The 21,606-nt window shown below is 37.7% G+C and overlaps 1 protein-coding gene across 1 annotated transcript in view; it reads right to left on the bottom strand.

Annotated features, from left to right (window-relative positions):
* Nucleotides 1–21,606, bottom strand: part of LOC136853961 (titin-like) — a 243,065-nt gene that overhangs the window by 68,632 nt on the left and 152,827 nt on the right. Inside the window, exons 28-29 of the mRNA XM_067129858.1 lie at nucleotides 17,623–17,847; nucleotides 973–1,102 (exon numbers count right to left, since the gene is read on the bottom strand). Coding sequence (XP_066985959.1) covers nucleotides 973–1,102; nucleotides 17,623–17,847 — 355 coding nt within the window. The remainder of the gene's footprint in view (nucleotides 1–972; nucleotides 1,103–17,622; nucleotides 17,848–21,606) is intronic.

Here is a 21,606-nt window from a genome sequence, read left to right as displayed (position 1 = left end):
CACTATAAAATCAAGAATAGACTTTTTTCTATTTCTGGTAATAAAACCTATTAATGATTCTATTTCAAAGACTGAATAAGCCACTGGATTCGTCACTGAACCTGAACCTATGGTGAACAATAATATGCTGAAAGGTCTTTACATCTAAGTTAACTTTTTTTTTTTTTAAGAAAAAAAAAATGAAAACACCAAAACTAGTACGATTGTTTCCGGAAACAGATAAAAAAGACATTCTATATCCATAAGTATGTCTACTGATACGTTTGATTTTCATATGGTGGTGAAGGGGGGTGAGGGGGGGGAGATGGGGCGGCGAAAAACTGCCATATCAGCGTACACATCATGGGAAGAAGAAACCCCATGAGGCCCTAATATCATTGCTATTAGAGTAGAACTTGGATTATTATTATTATTATTATTATTATTATTATTATTATTATTATTATTATTATTATTATTATTATTATTATTTCTGAAGATGGCATTTAAAATGTCTACAATGTATTTTCTGGTGTATTTTACAATTAACTTACATTTCTATTTATTTGTTTATTAATTTTTTAAAGTTTATTCTTTCTTTTCTAGTAACTGATTTCTTCTCTTTGTATTTTCCATTATCTTCTGTTACTTCCTTCAAGTGAACACCATTATCTTTGGAAGTTTGAATTTCAAGTTGATGGCCCCCGTGGGCTGGTTCCTTAAGAATAGGGTTTATCTTCCGAATAATAATAATAATAATAATAAATAATAATAATGATAACAAAATCTGGGTTCTTATCATGACAGTGAAACATTTTTTAATTTCCCAGTTAAACAATAAAATAAATGACTCAGGACTTAATTCCGTATCCGACACAACGGCCCAAAAAGATTCTTACTTGACATGAAACCACTTAAATATACGAATAATATTGACGTCCAAATCAGGAGGAAAATAAATTACGACACACTGAACCGAGATTCGAGACTCACCTGGATGACTCCGAGATGGAAGAAGAAGCCATCATGGATTCGACACCTGTCATAAGGACTTGAGCTCCCAAAAACTTATTCAGCAACGAACGAGCTTGGTCATCTGAGGTCACCTTCGCTTCGTGGTCAACTGCGGAAAGAGGAATTTGTCAATGGAGGTATGACAGTCAACATCAACATTATAGATATATAGTTTCAGACCTAATTCCTATTAACATTATGCATCAATAATCATTTATTACCACCTGAAAAATGATGAAGTAACGCACATATACAAATTACAAATAATTTCGCATTATTTATCTCAGTATAAAGGTTAGAAGAAGAAATGCGACCACTTAAATATTTGTGTGCCCGCTCAGACTGAAAAAAGCACTGCGCCTCCGCATGTTTGAAACCGGATTCAAAGAAAACGGAATCGTGGCCACCAAGAGAGGGAGGGACTATATAAAATCGTACGTACGTTCAGGAAGTGAAGATTCTCGGGGTGTCTTTTAAATATATGTATGTATGTATGTATGTATGTATGTATGTATGTATGTATATATACACACACATCGTCATGTGAAATTGGCAAGTAAAATCAAGACACTGACATTCTGTTTATATTATTTATATTTGCTGTCAGCTTGACCTGACGTTTTCCGTGATCATAAGCTTTCGTGTTAGCTTAACGTATTTACGACATAAAAATTTTCTAGATTTTACGCTAAACTAATTTCTCCATAAATTTTTCTAGCTTGCTTCCCCAAAACGACGTTCGTGGTTTTTAGATTTTGGGAGGAATTACAGAAATACTCCTTCATAAATCAATAATCTTGCATTCAAATATGTTTTGCGATTGCACTTTCAATGCCCAGGAAGAGGTCGATTAAATTGCACATGAGAGAGAGAGAGAGAGAGAGAGAGAGAGAGAGAGAGAGAGAGAGAGAGAGAGAGAGAGAGAGAGAGAGAGAGAGAGAGAGAGAGAGGGGGGGCAGGCTACACCAATATGAGTAATAAATAGAACATTCATTTCCATACAAACTCAACAAGATTTTCCATGATAACCGAATCAAAATACCTTTTGAAAACCCATATTGCAAGGAAGCTCCGATATATTACCCTCAACAATATCAAAGAGACAAGGCCACGCCAGGGAAACCCTTGATTTATGTAATGTTCCTGACAGAGAGAGAGAGAGAGAGAGAGAGAGAGAGAGAGAGGATGGTTTTCGTTCGTTTGTACGTCTTCATCACTGTCCTCATAACTATTCAACCTCTTTTCTGCAACACCTGCACCTGTTATAAGGCGTCTTTTTATAGTTCGCCGAGAGGCCATTTTTCACGCGAGAGAGCAGAAAGGCGGGGTTATATATTCATTACACAAAACAAAGCTAAATGGCCTGCTGGATAATGAATCCCAGTAATGGTCACTGAAGAGAATTTTAACAAATCCCTAACGAATATCGTTCTCATTTCCGGATGGGGGGAAACAGAACAGTGCCGAAAAATAAGGCATTGTTCTGTTGCTCCTTTGAGCAATGAAAAGAAAAAAAAAAAATCATCCTCCCGAGGGGAAGAGGAGATGAGAAGTGGAAGTCTCTTCTTGGAGGAGGGCCAATCGACCACCTGCCTCATTGTTAGTGCCATATTCAGACCTGAAAACAAACACGCGTCTGCGATGTATTCCACAGGCACACACGTGTTGCCGCTTGGTTTTTTGAGTAAACACTTCGCGCTCGACTCGAAGTAGCCAGCCCACACTTCGACCCTGAGCTATAGCTACTCTCAGGGTGGCGCGCGCGGTCGCAGGGTAGACAGATTCCTCCTTCACCTTTCGAGGGCAACGAAGTCTAAATAAATTCTTCAGAAGATATGACTATTATGTACGTACAGATAAGTACATACGTCGAGTTATGGAACTCTTTTTATTCACTAGGTGCCCAAACAGGGTACTTCGTGTTAAAAATACTGCATTTTTAATATATATATATATATATATATATATATATATATATATATATATATATATATATATATATATATATATATATATATATATATATATATATATATATATATATATATATATATATATATATATATATATATATATAATTAACTTTATCTTCAGTGTCAACCAACTGCTCGTCATCCGCAAACATTAACCGTTCTACAGGCCATTCATGACCTATTTTCCCATCAGATAACTTTTCACCTACATCTACTGTCGTTTCTTTGACTACTCATGTCACGTCATAAAAAATACATTATGTTAAAAACATCCACTGGGATATTAGCACACCCTTAACACAGCACTATTTTAAAACGGGCAGTTACTCTCCAGTATACGTATTTACCTCCGTCATCAAAACTTTTTATCAGTCTCAGTAATCTATTTTCGATACCATACATCCTCAACACAATCCCCAAGGCCTCTTTATCAGTTCTGTCATAAGCTTTTTAATGGGCCATGCGTGGCCTACAGATTCTTCCCCGTACTCTCAAACTTCTCACATTACTGTTTCAAAACAAACCCTTGATTTAGCCCCATCTTCCTTGTCCAGGTCATCTGTCTGACTTTCTCAATCAGAGTCCTACCATTCACACATATATTTCTCTACCCCCCTTTAAAATCATACAAAAGATGAATATATTTCTCACCCACTCCTTAGGAACCTTTCCCTCGCCCAGATATACCTTACACTCCCTGGTCGGCCACTCAATGACAATTTAATAACTGTATCGTAGCATCTCACCTGTAATTTAATCAACAACTCTTAGTGTCTATCCATGTTTCAAGGTCTCCATTGCCCTCCTTACATCCACAACTCTCACAACCCCCACTCCCACAAGATGCTCAGACTTATACTAATCCCCTTCCACTCTGGCATCATTCAGCTCTGCATCTCTTCTATCTTCCACGCTCAACAAATCGAAATACTCACTCCACTGAACCAAGACTGTTTAACTCTTCAGTCAGCATTTGCATCTCTCATTTCGGGATTCATTCCCTTATTACCCGTTCTCTTTACATTTCCTTCCACGTGGAACAACTTATTCTCTCTGACGTATCTGTCATCTTCTTCATCCTTATTTAACTGTTGCTCTTTCTCACCACAACCCTCGTGTGTGTGTGTGTGTGTGTATATATATATATATATTTATATATATATATATATATATATATATATATATATATATATATATATATATATATATATATATAGAGATAGAGAGAGAGAGAGAGAGAGAGAGAGAGAGAGAGAGAGAGAGAGAGAGAGAAGGAGGGGCCCACAGTCCTCAATCTTAGATAGAATCAGGTAAGGCTGTTCCGCAGCCAAATGGCGGTAGCTGCGGTATTGTTGTTGAGCCTACATCTTACTTGGTTATCTGAGAGAGAGAGAGAGAGAGAGAGAGAGAGAGAGAGAGAGAGAGAGAGAGAGAGAGAGATCACACACACTCCACTTTTAGCCTCATGTCTAGCGTTCCCTCGCCGCTTCCATATACTGACCGCCCTCTTTTTTCGGCGTCTCCTCGAAACCATTATCTCGAGGCGTTTTCGAAAACAATATCGCGTCAGACGGGCACAAAAGGCATCGCGGTTTTGGAAAAAAAAGAAAGAAAAACAATCACCGTTTCGATTATTTTCAAGACATTTCTTCAGGGATGTTGTTCTTGGAACCGCTGATATCATCTGATCTTGAGCCCCGCATCATGGGATAAAGTCTCTTCTCTCGATTTTTCCGTCTGTTAAAATCTTACTGTGTGCTCTGATTCGTCATATTTAATTATGCAAAGAAGTGTTGTACTTTCAACGGAATTTCTATCACGATGCATCTCTAACGAGCCATTAAATCATTATGAATGCCAGGAGAGTTCCTTTAGTTTTTAATAAATAGCTTCGCAGGTGTTCATCTACTAGAACAGCTTATTATGAACAACTAAGTAACATTACGTAACTATTTTCCAAAGCAATTTTCCCATTCGTCAGTGAATGTTAATAACATGTATGTATGTATGTGTATGTATATATTTATACACAATATAAAATAATATAATATATATATATATATATATATATATATATATATATATATATATATATATATATATATATATATATATATATATATATATATATATATATATACACATTACTGTTGCTCACTGTTCTGAGCAACGGAATTACGTAACATCCAAAACCGGTTCCAAGAATTTAGCAAACTTGGGCGGAGAGTAACAATGTACCGATTTAAAATAAATTCTAAATGAGCATTAAAATACCTCATTTGCCAGGGTGCCAGCACCTTCCACTGGTGTCCCCTGTCTCTCCCCTCTTAATTCTTCTTCTTCTTCTTCTGTTCGTTTTAAACTAGAACATGACGAAACGGGAGGAATTAAGGTACAGAAGCGAGCATGAACCGCTCATACCTAAATATTGCCACAGCTACTGTTATGCTTGCAAGGTTATTTAGTTATCGTTTTCATATTTTCTAATGAATAGCGTCCATTTAGGTTTGAATATTCGCAAGAATTCACAAGAACACGGACAGAGGAATGTATGACCTGAATTATAGGTAACTCGAGCCAATAAAACGTAGGCAGTCGTTATTGCTTATCATTAATCTTGTTCGTGAGTCGTTACTTTTCGTGTTTACTAACATTTTTCTCATTGATATTTAAAAAACATCATTAAGCTAAACATTCTAAAAAAAGGAGTTAAAAACTAAAGGGTGCTGCAAATGCCACACTGCCCTCGAAGTCTTCGTGACGCAATCTTTAAATATTACTCAGTCCCCAAGCTCATTAAAATAAAAATTAAACATTCCCAAGGGCGAAATTATCCTTTCAGGGATTGTAGGTGAAGCAGTCGAGTGGCTCTATAAATCTGACAGATTCTCGCCGAAAGAAAGTATCAGAAGGACCCTGACTTGCAGCAACCGCCCATAACAAGGGCGGGATACGGAGGGGCTACGTGCCTAAACCTTCTCTTCAGAGATTAATTCCTCCCTCTTTTCAGAGTCGAGTGAGTGTTTCTATACTTTGATGTACAGCAGATGAAGTTCACTGGGGTGTTTTAAATCAGTTGCATAATTTTTCGGGTTCGTCTGTGTCTTGACAGGTAAACAACAGTAACTTTGAATAAATACTGAGAGAGAGGAAAAAAATACCAAATAATAATACCTTCGTTCAACCCGCTCTTGAACAAGAACCACTTGACGTCAAACGGGCGAATACTGTGCTTGTCAAATCCTTCACTCAAACAGATGCCAAACACTTAAAGTCTGATAATCACTGCTTTACCTCTTGCGAGTAGAGTCACTTTTGGCAGGGATACCACAGGGGTGCGGAAAAAGCGAAAGCAAGCTGACAACAGAACTGTAAACAATCAACAAAGTCTATCAGAAGTCTATTATCATTTGCGCCTCTTTTTTCTCTACTTTTCAAAGGATGGGCCTAGTCTCTGAGGGCCTCTCGGCTCCGCGGCAAATCGCTCCCTGAAGAAGTCTGAGGGCTAAGAAAAGCGTCCAGTGAGTCTCTCCCTCTAGGATGAGACTGCCTACAACGGGCACCTTGCGTTCTCGACAGCGGGGAGAACAGTGCAGAGGAGGAGGTCGGGTAGACCCTTCTCTACTAAGAAAAAGAATTGAGCGAGACCGAGAGAGAGAGAGAGAGAGTGAGAAAGAGAGAGAGCACACGGGCCCTCAGAGAGGGCAGGGTGAGGGGATGGATGGGGCACGGAAGTGTGTGTGTGTGTGTGTGTGTGTGGTGAGGGGAGGGGGGAGGAAGGGGGTGAAGAAACAAGAGGTTGGAGGAGGGGCCGGTGGTTTAAGACTAACATGTTTAGAAGGTATACGAAGGAAAAACACGGACGAAAATGGGAAGATGGTTGCAGGAACGTGTAAATAAAGAGAGAGAGAGAGAGAGATCAAGGGGGATAACAAGAGCTCTCTGATCTCATCAGGCAACAGGATGAAAAATCCTCAGATCTAAATGGGTGAGATGTCAGGGAAAACTAGAGTAAGAAAGAGAGAGAGGACTGGACACAAATGGTGTGGAGGATGCTAGTGGGTATGGCTGTAGGGTAGAGTGCCCCTAACGCAGTAGGCGTTGTGTATTTGGTTCACAATGAGCCAGGTGGCACCCATCCCCACCAGGCGGAGCCTTCTCCCACCCCACCCCACAACCCATCCCCCTCCAACACACAACCGCTGTTGATCCAAGCGACGCCAAAAACTCGACATGAACCAAAAATTATAGCCTGTGTGAATTAAATTTTCTTTCTCTCAGGCTTCTAACGCGCATGCGCGCAGGTTTGTTTGCATGACTCTAAATGTAGATTCAAGTATAAATATTCACATGGCAAATAAACAACAATTCGTAACTGCTTGCGCTTGTTATTTCTATATACAACTATAATCAAAATAAAAGAGACGAATGTTTTGAAAGGCTATAGCCAAATCACACACTGCCGCAGATAATTATTCAGAATTATCATGAAAATTATCACTATCCTAACATGAGAGAGAGAGAGAGAGAGAGAGAGAGAGAGAGAGAGAGAGAGAGAGAGAGAACTGAAAATCCGCCAGTATGTTTGTCGCGACTGAAAACTGTTTCACAGAAGCGAATATTTATACACATCTAATAATGATACACAACGCTACGCGGGGTCATGAATCGCATCTGAAATAGATTAAGTGTCCTCCAGACAGTAAATTCTCGAAGTGACGCCTCATAAAGATAAATGAAGCAAGCACATGCAAACACATATCCCGGGGCACCAGACAAACACGCAGCATAAAAGCACACACGAGAACGATTTCGTATTTAACCGGGTATCATGACTTACCACAAAGGTTCTTCGTTGATCGCAACGTACTGTACTGTACACTGCAACGGCTCTATTTCAGGGGCAGAAATTCAAGTGACACCGTTACTATTCACTGCCTCAAGATGTTGAATGCTCGCATAATATATATATATATATATATATATATATATATATATATATATATATATATATATATATATATATATATATATATACTGTATATATATTGTATATATATATATATATATATATATATATATATATATATATATATATATATATATATATATATATATAATTACATACGTGTTTGTATGTGTATATGAGAGAGAGAGAGAGAGAGAGAGAGAGAGAGAGAGAGAGAGAGAGAGAGAGAGAGAGAGAGAGAGAGAGAGAGAGACTTTCAAAGCATTTCCGCACACAGGATAAGAAATTTATGGACGTCACATGTTTTAAGACAATTTCAGCCTTTTCACAATTATCTTGTCCTCGACGTTTGTTCTCCCCAATTAAGAAGAAAAGCAGAGGGCCCCCCCAACCCCCTCCCCACTCTCTCTCTCTCCCTTGGCTCCGCTTCACGGTGTCAGAAAGAAGATAAAAAGAACATTATTTTTACCTAAGTTCTCGTGTTACAGTGAATTATTGTAGTGCCCAATCACCTCTGAATAAATGCACTGAATGTAGGAATAACAATGCACAAAGCATCAACGACAAGGCGTACTGTGTGCAACACTTTTGAAGTCACAGAATTTCTTCTTAAAAATCTATATTTTTTTAGGATAGCATTAACTGCTTCGTGATGGGTAGTTATTGTCACTGGGTAATGGTAACTTATATACCCAAATCTTCTTAAAAAAATTACACTTTTTTGGCAAGTTTTTTCTTTTATAAAACAAGCCAAGACAACATTCAGTGCCTTAAGGAAATGGAAAAAATGTCTGAAAGTGCCTGAATAACTCGTCTAATTGGAAGCTGTTTCGGGACCTTAACATGACTTCAAGCATAAAACGAAGATCTGCAATGCGTTTGTCTTCAAAATAAAGCTATGACGATGCAGCCACTAATCTACATGAGACTGTGTTTTCATAAACATGGCGAAGAGGCATCGCAAACTGATGCCTCAATCGCTAAAAATAAAAAAAATACCTCAATACAATAACTGCCCTGTTTCCATTCAAATTTGCGACACCTAACATATAAGTAAACATAAAAATATATGTCACTGAAAACAGTCTGTTGTTCCTTTCCAAACTGCAATATTTGCAGTGCAATCGAGAGAGCTAATTAGAAATTTGACACAAATTATGATAATAGATTTGTGAGAAACGGCATTTCGAAGGAGTGTTAAAGTCGATATTCTTAAGACACACATAAAGCATAATGATTTATACCCGGTTGCTACCGGAAAATTTTAACAAGATTTGTATGGAAATGGAACCATACTGTATTCTCAGAGGTATGTAAATGTTGTATGGAAATGCAAGTAGTTCGCTAGGATACATAAGAACACATACATACGTATCTCACTTTCTCAGTACACCTACCATCTAACAAAGACACCGGAAATGAACATATTACTTCTTCAAAAACATTCACTTTCAAAGCACTGAAAACGAACGAAACGAAAAAAAAAAAAAAATTAAGCTATAAGAAAAAAAAAAAAAAAAAGTCCTTGAAATGACGAAACCACACGCGCATTACCAAACCTGCCATCGAACGAGAAAAACAACAACAACAACAACAACAAGGCAACTAAGGCAAGTAGTGAATCTAATGCTATGAAAATTCAGCGCCATTGTTGAAGAGCAGCCTCGGGAAAATTGATTACGAGGGAGAGATCGCCAGCCTTTTGCGTCGCCAACGGAACTAACGAAGGATGAGAGCTTCCCCTAACAAAGAGCGAAAGAGAAAGAAAAAGAGAAAGAAAAAGAGAAAGAAAAAGGGAGAGAGAAAGAGAAAGAAAAAGGGAAAGAGAAATAGAAAGAAAAAGGGTAAGTGAAAGAGAAAGAAAAAGAGAAAGAGAAAGAGAAAGAAAAAGAGAAAAAGAAAGAAAAGGGAAGAGAAAGAGAAAGAAAAAGGGAAAGAGAAAGAGAAAGAAAAAGGGAAAGAGAAATAGAAAGAAAAAGAGAGAGAGAAAGAGAAAGAAAAAGAGAGAGAAAGAGAAAGAAAATGGGAAAGAGAAAAGAGAAAGAAAATGGGGAAAGAGAAAGAGAAAGAAAAGAGTAAGGAAGGTATATTCTGATAAGAGCAGGGACCTGGCAAGCAGGGAGCTGAAGCCTCCCAATTTTCTATTTGCAAGTTCAAATGGAAACCACAATCAAATATTGCAAACGTCCGCGAGGCAATTGCAGATCAACCACTAGTGTTAAGTCCTGTTCAACGATGCCTTCCCGCGAGTATTTGATGATGAAAAGTTACGTCACATGTTTCAACAAAATACTCCGATAATTAATTACTGGATTCTGGTGAAGTGTAGTCTGGAAAAACGAAAAATAATTGAGAGACCCGATCAAATGGTCAAGTGTAAATGGACGTATATGATGATGTATTGTGACCTACGAACGTTATCTCTGTTTAATAAAAAAAAAACACTACTCATTAGTTTTCTTGTAATCTTTTTGATCTACAGACAGACAGACCAACACGCAAAACCTACCGAGACATCACCTCGCTGATGGGGATAATAATTTATTATCAACGATAGAATATGGTAACTTCTTTTGAGCTGCTCGACGCAATTGTGACATGAAGAAACAATTCTATCAATACTTTCTTGAGCAGGAAAAACTAAGATGGAGATCAACAATAACTACCTTTTAAAGCTTCTGGAGAGAGAGAGAGAGAGAGAGAGAGAGAGAGAGAGAGAGAGAGAGAGAGAGGCTCAGGATGATGGAAAGGGAAAGGACTGGGAGACCGCATGATTCTCAGCGTGATAAATAGGATCTTGAGCGTCCTACGAGGGAAGGTAAAGTGGAGCTGCCAGAAAGTGAAGCAGGACGTAAAAGGATCCCTCCTACGAAAATGGAACGCAGGATGAAAGGGCACTGAACAGGGCTAAAAATAAAAATAAAAAAAAAAAGAGTAAGTTTGTGAAATACACACTAAATCTCAAGTTCCTGTTACGACGCTTTCGAGGCCGAGAATGAAACGCGCAAACCTTTTAAAACCCCCTAATATGCCACTAATAATTTATTATAACTATAATAATTTCTCTGGGCATCTAATTATACCTGTAATATTCCACTAATAATTATAACTATAATAATTTCTCTGGGCATTTAATTATACCTAAATGAAATGGGGGTGGAGTCGCAGATGGTTCAAATTATATTCCTCTAAAACGGCCAGGTTTTAAACGCGGTCAGTGGTGTTGTGGGGTACTGGGAAGAGTTGGCAAGCCTGATTGGCAGGCCTGAGAGAGAGAGAGAGAGAGGGCGAATAATTGTTTGCTTTTCCACGCCTCCTTCACAAACAAATTGATCGTTGTTGATCTTTGAAGGAAAATAAGGCCGTGCATTTCCATTTCGATCAATTTTCACTCTTTCTCTCCCTCTCCTTCCTTGGATGTTTACGAGCGAAGTAAATGACGTTTGTAAATAATACGACAGCATCTAGCGCTAATGCACGGGGCAAAAGAAATGGCAGCTTATGGAAAAGTATTGTTTGTTTTAAATCGCCCAACTCGTGAATGGGAGAAGGACTGAAATAACATCCTTAGACAGCCACGACATATATTAATAATCCTGATTTTGCTTCTCTGGGCATAAAAGGAGAGTGTGTTAGATCGCATCTCTGCCTACTCAAAACAGATGACTGAAAATATGTTTATTCTCTTTTTCACGTAATTTGTGATTTTGTGATTTTGGAGAAAGTGGCTTTCTTCTCTTACTGCAGAACACGAACCACTGTGAGACCACGGCTAGATTAATCTAATGACATCTACCACCTTTTCCTAAATCGTAAAATTACCGGAGAAATAATAATATTAGCAGAGAGAAATTTAAAAATTAAACTGCAGTTCTTCTGAGCCCTGTTCACTCGGCACGACTGAAAACCAGATCAAATAAACAGCTAATGGTTCCTTCTTGACGGTCGAGGAGATGTGGGTGAAAAGCTTTTCATACAAACCGATTACTTTGAGAGAGAGAGAGAGAGAGAGAGAGAGAGAGAGAGAGAGAGAGAGAGAGAGAGAGAGAGAGAGAGAGAGAGACTGCATCCTATCCTTGTTCAAACTAAACGACCGGAAATCCTGCTGCTGATTTTGGTGGTGAATATAATTTTATGCTTCGTACTTACAAAGGCTGCGAAGTAATTAGATCTGGCCATTTTTCGTATTGTGGAGAACTGAGATGGGCAAATCGCATAACGTTATTTCGGCCAGTATATTAAATTATATAACTGGTCAAGAAACATTTCTATAACTTTTACATGCCCCATTATAATTTTTTTCTAACGGCCACTTTATTCCCAAGAAACTAGTCTATAAAGTTAACGGGAGTTTTGTCTCAGTGGAATGGAATGGAAGATAGAATTTTGGCCAAAGGCCAAGCGCTGGGACCTTTCTTTTGTCTTAGTAAGTAAAAGAGGACATTTTGAATATTAATAGAAAATCCAACTGGCGCATTTAACGTTAACAGACTTGTAATACAAAGCGGAGGAAACAGATCATAGCACAAGTAAGGTTTCTGAATATACTCTACAAGCATCAAGTACACATCAGTTATCTGAGAGAGAGAGAGAGAGAGAGAGAGAGAGAGAGAGAGAGAGAGAGAGAGAGAGAGAGAGAGAGAGAGAGAGAGTGTTTTATCCTTGTTCACGATAAACGACCGTAAATCCTGCTGCTGATTTCGGTGGTGAATATACTATAAATCTTAGGGTTTGTCAATACAGAAGATAAAAAAAGCAGTGAGATTTGGCGTTTGTTTTCCTGTGATTCGGAACTGAGACGGGCCAAACGAATCATTTTATTTCGGCTAGTATATTATTTAACTGGTCAAGAATATTTTTACTGTTTTATTATAGTTTTATATTGCTTATTTATTTTTCAATACTTTCACCATTTTACTCCACAGACTCTTGCTTATCAAGTTAACAACGTTTCATTCAAAAGATGTAAAGTTAACCCACTTGTTATGCAAAGCAAGTAACTGCAATTGGATACTGACCGCGACACAAGTAAGGTTTCTAAACATACATACGTCAAGTACACATCAGATATCCTTCCCCTCATAACTGAAGGGCGTGATGAGAGAGAGAGAGAGAGAGAGAGAGAGAGAGAGAGAGAGAGAGAGAGAGAGAGAGAGAGAGAGAAAGAAGTTTTATTTTATTAACGTAATACATAAGAGAAGACAGATTGCTACATATGCATATGTATATAAATGTGTGTGTATATATATATATATATATACATATATATATATGTGTGTGTGTGTATGTATGTATATATGTATGTATGTATATATATATATATATATATATATATATATATATATATATATATATATATATATATATATATATATATATATGTATATATATATATATATATATATATATATATATATATATATATATATATATATATATATATATATAGAGAGAGAGAGAGAGAGAGAGAGAGAGAGAGAGAGAGAGAGAGAGAGAGAGAGAGAGATTTCTAGGCCTTGTTAGAAATCACTAGAAATGAAGAAGTCTTGGTTTTTCGGTCATTGGCTCAAGTATTAAAAAAGTGTCAGTAAGTGGTATTAAGTTTTAATGTTTAACATAAACATACATACATACTGTATGTATGCACATATACACACAAACACACCCACACACACACACACACATATACTGTATATATATACATATAGATATATATATAGATCTATATATACTTATAAATGATTATATATATTTATATATACATAGATATATATATATACTTATAAATAAATTATATATATACATATATATATATATATATATATATATATATATATATATATATATATATGCGTGTGTGTAATCTGTAGACACGATAACTTGAAAATTTAACATTATCCACAAAGTAACTTGTTACATCAAAATGTCCAGAAATAAAATTGAAGGTGTTCTTGCAACTGGCATGCTTGAGCGAATCAAAGGTATCGTTACAAAAATATCTGCACGACGCAAACACGGAATTCGGAAACTCTCGACTTTTCAAAAATATATATTTTTTTTTCTTTAAATGCGACTTTCGTTACACGAAACTTTTACTAGACTTTCACCGAACTAGGTTTCTGTCAGTCTACCACGTTTTATGATGCAGAAACTTTCCCATCCAAGCCTGCCTCTCTCTCTCTCTCTCTCTCTCTCTCTCTGAGGCAAAATATTAAATGTTGATGAAACTTTCTCTCTCTCTTTCTTTTGCAATTTCTCGTTATAACTTCACCGCAGCTCAATTACATGGAAAGATTCCAAACACTCTTTCTTTGAATGTGCTGCAAACGGATGTTTGTTTATCACAAACTCGCTTTTCGAGATACAAAATAATTCAAGTAATTAAATGGCTTTGAATAATGTCATAAGCCCACTCCAAAGGTGAATATCAACGGATTTGATGTTACATATTAACGTTCAGTATAAAAGAGAAGAATATTTGCCTGAGAGAGAGAGAGAGAGAGAGAGAGAGAGAGAGAGAGAGAGAGAGAGAGAGAGAGAGAGAGAGAGAGAGAGAGAACAACGGAAAAAAAGAGAGACATTTGAATTCATCTCCACAGCGCAGAGATCGATGACATTCCAGCCAGGACCTCCATTACGAAAGGCAACGGGTGTAACCTTTTTAACAGTAAAATCTCTCGAAGACGGAAATACCGGGAAACTATTTCCCTGGAACCGTTTGACTCTCGCCTGGAACGGCGAAACAAAGCGGAGGAACAACGGATTGCGGGCGGAAGGGATGTTGTTGCCCTTTTGATTCTCCGGTGGACGGAAAAGGGAATTTATTCATGGACATGAAATACAGGGGCTTTCGAGGGAATACGGAAGAAGGCAGGTGAGTATAAAGTTAATGTCTGCTAGTGAATTCGGACGGGCATTTGTTTGGGTATACATAGCATTACATATTCATACGTGGAAAATAATATATATATATATATGTGTGTGTGAGTAAACATATTACGTGATAATATTATATATATATATATATATATATATATATATATATATATATATATATATATATATATATATATATATATATTTATATATTTATATATATATATATATATATATATATATATATATATATATATATATATATATATATATATATATATATATATTTATATAGTGTATATATATAAATATATGTGAAATTTTTATCACAGCGTGATTTATATATCATGAAAACAAATGTCGCTTAATATCAAATTCAAGCTACTTCTGGGAATATCCCCGATGGGAAATTATCACCGAAGGGGAATTTATAACCCTAACATTTATAAATATATATAAATATATAAATATATATATATATAAATATACACACATATATATATAAATATATATATATATATATATATATATATATATATATATATATATATATATAAACATACAACAAAAACAATCAAACAGAAGCAATCAATAGGAGCTGTGAAGACCGAACAGAAATCAAACAGTTCTCAACACAGGCCATCCTCAATCAGCAACCGTATCTGTTCGCACGAAGCAACTCGGATCAATTTTCTTGCAACAATCAACAAAGCAGTTAACAAAGCATTGACGCACACCACAACATATAAGTCTCGAGGGAAAGGAATTTCGTCACGGACTAATAAATAACTGCGAGTTGTTTGGGAAGAGAAGGTAGCCATATATAGCCTCAATGAATGGGGAACCACACGGCTATAAAACATGAGAGAGAGAGAGAGAGAGAGAGAGAGAGAGAGAGAGAGAGAGAGAGAGAGAGAGAGAGAGAGAATAACACTGACTTCCAACATTAAAAAAGAAGAATGTGTGTGTGTGTGTGCCTGAGAGAGAGAGAGAGAGAGAGAGAGAGAGAGAGAGAGAGAGAGAGAGAGAGAGAGAGAGAGAGAGAGAGAATAACACTGACTTCCAACATTAAATGAGAAGAATGTTAGCCTGTGGGTGTGTGTCTGAGAGAGAGAGAGAGAGAGAGAGAGAGAGAGAATATCACTGACATTCAAGATTAAAAAAGAAAATATTTGCCTGTATGTGTGTGTGTGTGCTAGAGAGAGAGAGAGAGAGAGAGAGAGAGAGAGAGAGAGAGAGAGAGAGAGAGAGAGAGAGAGAGATGGAGGATGCCTACGTATAAGATGTTTCATCAACAAGAAGGCAGCTTCACATGACAAACAACCACAGCAATTTCGAACCCGCAGAAAGTGACAATTTAAATTTAAGCACACGTTTTCAAGCACAGACTGGGACTATGAACATTTGAATATTTTCTCCTCCTTAGTCTCGGTTGAATTCCTGACTTTATTATACTCCTAATTTCTCAGTAGTCATTAGTCACGATAGCAAACTGCTGCGAATACGCTTAGTACTACTACTACTACTAGTACTGCACTTACTACTTAACACAAATAATATCTATTCTTCAAGATTTACTTGAATTCCTCTTTGAGATCAATTCTAAACAAGTATAAAATGCGCCGAAGCCTCTCCCGCGCAATCGAGTTTTCTGTACGGCGTATAATCAAGGCCACCGAAAACTGTTCTATCTTTCGGTGGTCTCGGTATAATGCTGTATAAACCGTGGCCCATGAAACTTTAACAACGGCCCAGTGGTGGCCTGTCCTGTATCGTTGCCGGACGCACGATTATGTCTAACTTTAACCTTAAACAAAATAAAAAGTACCAAAGCTAGAGGCGTGCAATTTGGTATGTTTGATGACTGGAGGGTGGATGATCAACATACCAATTTGCAGCCCTCTAGCCTCAGTAGTTTTTAAGATCTGAGGGCGGAGAGAAAAGTGCGGACGAAAAGACAAAGCCGGCACAATAGTTTTCTTTCACAGAAAATTAAAAATGGCTAAGAACAATTGAGTGAGTGAGAATATTTATTGGGGAGAAAAAGAAACCGCTAAAGAATGAGAAAGAGATGCGGAAATGAAGATTTACACTGCATCTATGGCAAAGTGAGCAAAACACCTAGTCATAAAAAGGTTGTGTACAAGGCTATCATAAACGAATTCGTCTCTTCCAGGATACAAAACAATTAAACAAAACTACGGCAAAAAGGCTTCTGCTGTTTTCCCTCTTGGGAACATCGTAGTAAATATACTAAAGCGCCTGTTTTTCTCTGAGCATTCAGACGTCGGTCTAAAAGGGGGTTCAGTATGAGCAGCCGATCGGAAACGTGAGGCGTTGCTTCAATGCACATGCGATGCGTGCAATACAGAAAAAGAATGTTCACTTCAACGGTAACTTCTGTTCTACTTTCGATGTAAAGAATTTTAAAAATTTATAGAATGTATTCTCTGGCGATGCTATGAAACCCGTTTAAGACTTTGCGTTCGATGTATGGGAGAAATGAATATAGATATTCTTGAATAAAGGTCAATAAAAGAAACCGGTTTTAACTGTGATTTCTTAAAGAGTAAATATAAAAATGAACGACACTAACATAACTGAAGTAAAAATTGCTTTTACGATGCTGCACTCGGCGAATAGACTGATTAGAAACTGTAAACCTCTCTCAACGAAAAAAAAAAAACAATAAGAGAAATAACATGAACAGTAATCTACGAAAACCACTCGAGAGAAAAGCCGATCCCCGTTCCCAGAAGAAAGCCGAAGCGTTGAGAGAGAAAAGAAAAAGATTTCAAACTTTCCGCTTACCTGCTTCAGTAGCGCCCATGCGTGACAAGACATCGCTGAAGCCGGTCACCTTGGACCGATCCTCCAAGAAGCTCCTGCCCTCTCTCATTTCTGGTGCTCCTCCAACAACTTCTTCCTCGAAAGAAATACGTCTGCCGCTGCTGTGGTGGGAGTCCCTCGTGCTGAAGGTGGCGCCGGAGGAGTGGTCGACGGTGGCGGTGGAGGAGGACGTCACAATTCGAGAGCCTGCGTCGGGAGAGAACGTTCAGTGAGCGATTACATGAGGGCGGTCACAGGTGGAGTGACGTGACGGAGGGGGGGTAGAGAGGATGTGACGCGTGAGAGATGTGTAAGTGTGAGTGTGAGTGTGACTCCTTCTTGCAAGGTGTGGATTAAGTGCTTACGAAACTTCAGGGGGGAGGAAAAAATGACAGAGGTCGACTTTTAACCTACGCTCAAGGACATGAACCAGAATTCAAAAACACCTTCGCTGTACTTTGCAAAAACAAACATCCTTGATGGAGCACAGTATTGGAAAAATCTGTCAAAACCATCATAACGTGACAAATCAGTATCGCAATATTTCATGACTGGAAGAAAGGGGGTAGATATTTCAATATAAACCATCAACATTTGATTTACAAACAAAGTAAACTGGAGAGGTTAATCACAATGGTTAACTTCCAACATTCTCGAAAATCCCCCAAAAATGACAAACCACCTCGACAGGAAACACAAGGTAAAAATAAAACTCACAAAAAAAATAAATAATTCCTCTCACACCTGACGTCACTGAATAACAGGAAAATGCAGCAGAAACTGTAAGCCGTTTTAAGGAAGCGATTTAAAAATATACAAAAATATATATATAAAAAAAATTCGTACTAGGTCTAGCGAATGTAAAGAGGACATCATGTGAAGGGTGGAAAGTTCCGGATGTGTTTATGACATGTGTGTCATTTAAATGAAATCAACATGCGTCCGGAAAGCTCTAACCTGTGTCAGTTTCATCGAAAAGCTCAGTGACACATAGAGGAATGACCTTGTCCTTTGTTACCAGCCCGGGGAATGTAACAGAGGCAGGATTCTCTTCAGACAGAGAGGCAGAAAAGGCGTTCGTGTGTGGGAAAGTAGAAAAGTAGAGCGGATGTCTAGAAGCATGATAGGCAAAGAAGAAAAAAGAGGGAGATGACTTGTGCAAGTTGAAGCCTTGTGTATCCCGTTATGTACAGAATGGTTAACCTTGCTTCGTTAAGTTCTGCATGTTGAAACCCAGACTTACTTCTGTATGATAAGACCTGAACTCACTTCTGTACGTTAGAACCTGGACTCACTTCTGTGCGTTAAAACCTAGACTCCCTCTGTATGTTAAAACCTAAGCTCACTTTTGTACGTTAAAACCTAGACTCCGTTCTGTACGTTAAAACCTAAACTCCCCTCTATATGTTAAAACCTAAACTCACTTTTGTACGTTAAAACTTAGACTCACTTCTGTACAAAAATATAATGAAATAAAAATACCATATATCAAAACATAACAAGAAAGTTAATATTTTAACTGTACTGTGTACACCAGAGAAAGAATCCGGAATGAAAGTTTAAATAAACAACTGAACAGCTTTAGTCATTGAGAACAAAATTCATTTCAAGCGTGATATTGACATACACTGTCTTTAACACAACTGAAGGGTAAAACGATATAAAAGAGGAAATCAGTAAGATAACATACTTTAAAAGCAAAAATTATTATCAAACAATCCATCGCAGAAAGCAAACACAAAAAAAAATAACGAAAAATAAAACTGAATTCAAGTATTCTAAGATGGAAGCCTTTGGCCTTTTAACTCAACTGGCAAGATGGCGAATAAGAAGACTAAGCTTTGGCATAAAGGAAGCATATAATTTTAGCAAGAAACATCGAAGCAAGCAAAATAATAATAATAATAATAATAATAATAATAATAATAATAATAATAATAATAATAATAATAATAATAACGATGTTTTCAAATAATGTCATATCGTACATAACAAAACTGCTTTACTTAAACATTAACACCTATATGTAAGGGCCGCCATAAGGTAAGGGTCCGTGCTGGCATACAGCCAACTTTACTCTAAAAGAAGAAAAAATGGACTCGAAGAATTGCGTGGGGTGAATAAACACAAGTAAAACATGGAATAGAAACAAATTCCCGTTTTTCGGGATCTTAATTTTGAGGCTGTGATCGGTATTCCCACCCGATAAAACTTCTGAAAGATTCCTGACGAATTACCCAAGGGAAGACGCGTCGGTGCTGAGAACAATAGAAGATCAACAACGATCAGGTGAAAGCGGGAAACAAACGGTAAACGGACGAGAAGAGAGACAGGAGGAGGAGGTGGAGGAGGAGGAGGAGGAGGAAGTTAGAGGTGTGGAGAGAGGCTGATTGGCTGGGCGAAGTAAGAAAAAAAAAAAAAGAGGAGAAGGGTTAAGAGGTAAGAGGAGATGAACTTGCAACAACCTCCTCCCCCCTCTAGTCACCCTGCCCACCAATTACTCATCCCTCACCCCCACCCGCACTTATTTTTTTTCCTTGTTTAAACACAAAGCCTAAAGGATCAGGGTCCACTCGTCTACCCACTGAAGAAGTCTAAAGAGTGCTGAAATGGGAACAGTAACACCTGCCTTCCACCCCACCCCCTTCCCACGACCACTTCCCTTGTAAACGATCCCCTTTAAACTGACCTTCAGGAAGCCCCTTCATGTCAGTATCCCGATTATCCGATTCTTTTGCGTTTGTTTATACCAAGTCAAATTAAACAAACCAGCTCTATAACTAATCGAAATGCCGCTAAACCCAACCTGATTAGGCCTATGTGGCTAATCTGGGCATTTGCTATCTTTCCTTCACTAATGACCCAAAAGAAATCAATAAACCAGAAAGTAAAGACATTTATAACCTGCACCACATATTGGTACTTTATCAGGTAACCGTTCCCCAAACCTTAGCCGGCTCACTTAGGCCTATACGACCAATCAAGAGTAAATCTCTATCTCTTTTCCTTACTACAATTACCCAAATGAAAACATTGTACTGCGGCACGAAAACAAACGCACGCTTACAAACACACACGGAAGTCAAGGTGAAGTCCAACAAAAGCAATTCTAGGGCAAGGTCTCTCGCGGCGGCTTTTGTTTATTGGCCACTTGGACAATGTTTACTACCGTCACGTAGAACCGGTCAATAAGAAGTGAGCTCAGGTTCACGTCGGTAAACCGAGTTACCTACTTTTATTGTTGTTTTACTTGCTCTTGCTCTTTATTTTATCTTGTATTTTGTTTGGGAGGTTAATGGATTTAGACTTACTCCACGCGAATGGGCGCACATTTTGAATAATAATAATAATAATAATAGAAGCAGGCTGATGATGTGTTTGTTCCCCTTAATGTAAAGTCTTTCAAATACATAAAAACTGGACTTACGTTAAAAAACGAAACAAAAAACAGCCGCATGTGATCTTACCAAACACCGTTTTAAAAAAGTAAAACGCAAGCGTACGTTTAAATGGTAATAAACAAAACAATAAAGAAACAATTAACCTTCCGTAAAAGAACGCAGGCCATGACCTGCGCTGACCTGGGGACCGGGGGAATATTTGACAAACAAAGTTTTAAATCCTCCAGTTCCTCTCCTTACGAAAATACCGCTGTTTTGAGCGTTCCCACAGTCTGCCATACCCACATTGAGGCCCCAAAGTGTGGGAACAGGCTAACTCTTATAGACGGTGCGTGGGTGAGAATAAAGAAAAAAAATTAAGACACATTATACCGGTTCTGTTCTTCGTTCAGAGCAGTAGTATGCGAGTATTTGTGGTTAATTAAAATATATATTAAAAAACTAAGATGTGCTTAAAAAAAAAAAAGCACGGATTATGATTGCTAGCCAATGCATAGTCATGCATGGCTAGCGTCTAACGGATGAACATTTTTTTTCCACTGATAAAACTAGATGACGGTTCTTT

Source organism: Macrobrachium rosenbergii, chromosome 28, assembly GCF_040412425.1.
Source record: "Macrobrachium rosenbergii isolate ZJJX-2024 chromosome 28, ASM4041242v1, whole genome shotgun sequence".
Lineage (NCBI taxonomy): Eukaryota > Metazoa > Arthropoda > Malacostraca > Decapoda > Palaemonidae > Macrobrachium > Macrobrachium rosenbergii.
This window is presented reverse-complemented; position numbering and strand designations above follow the sequence as displayed.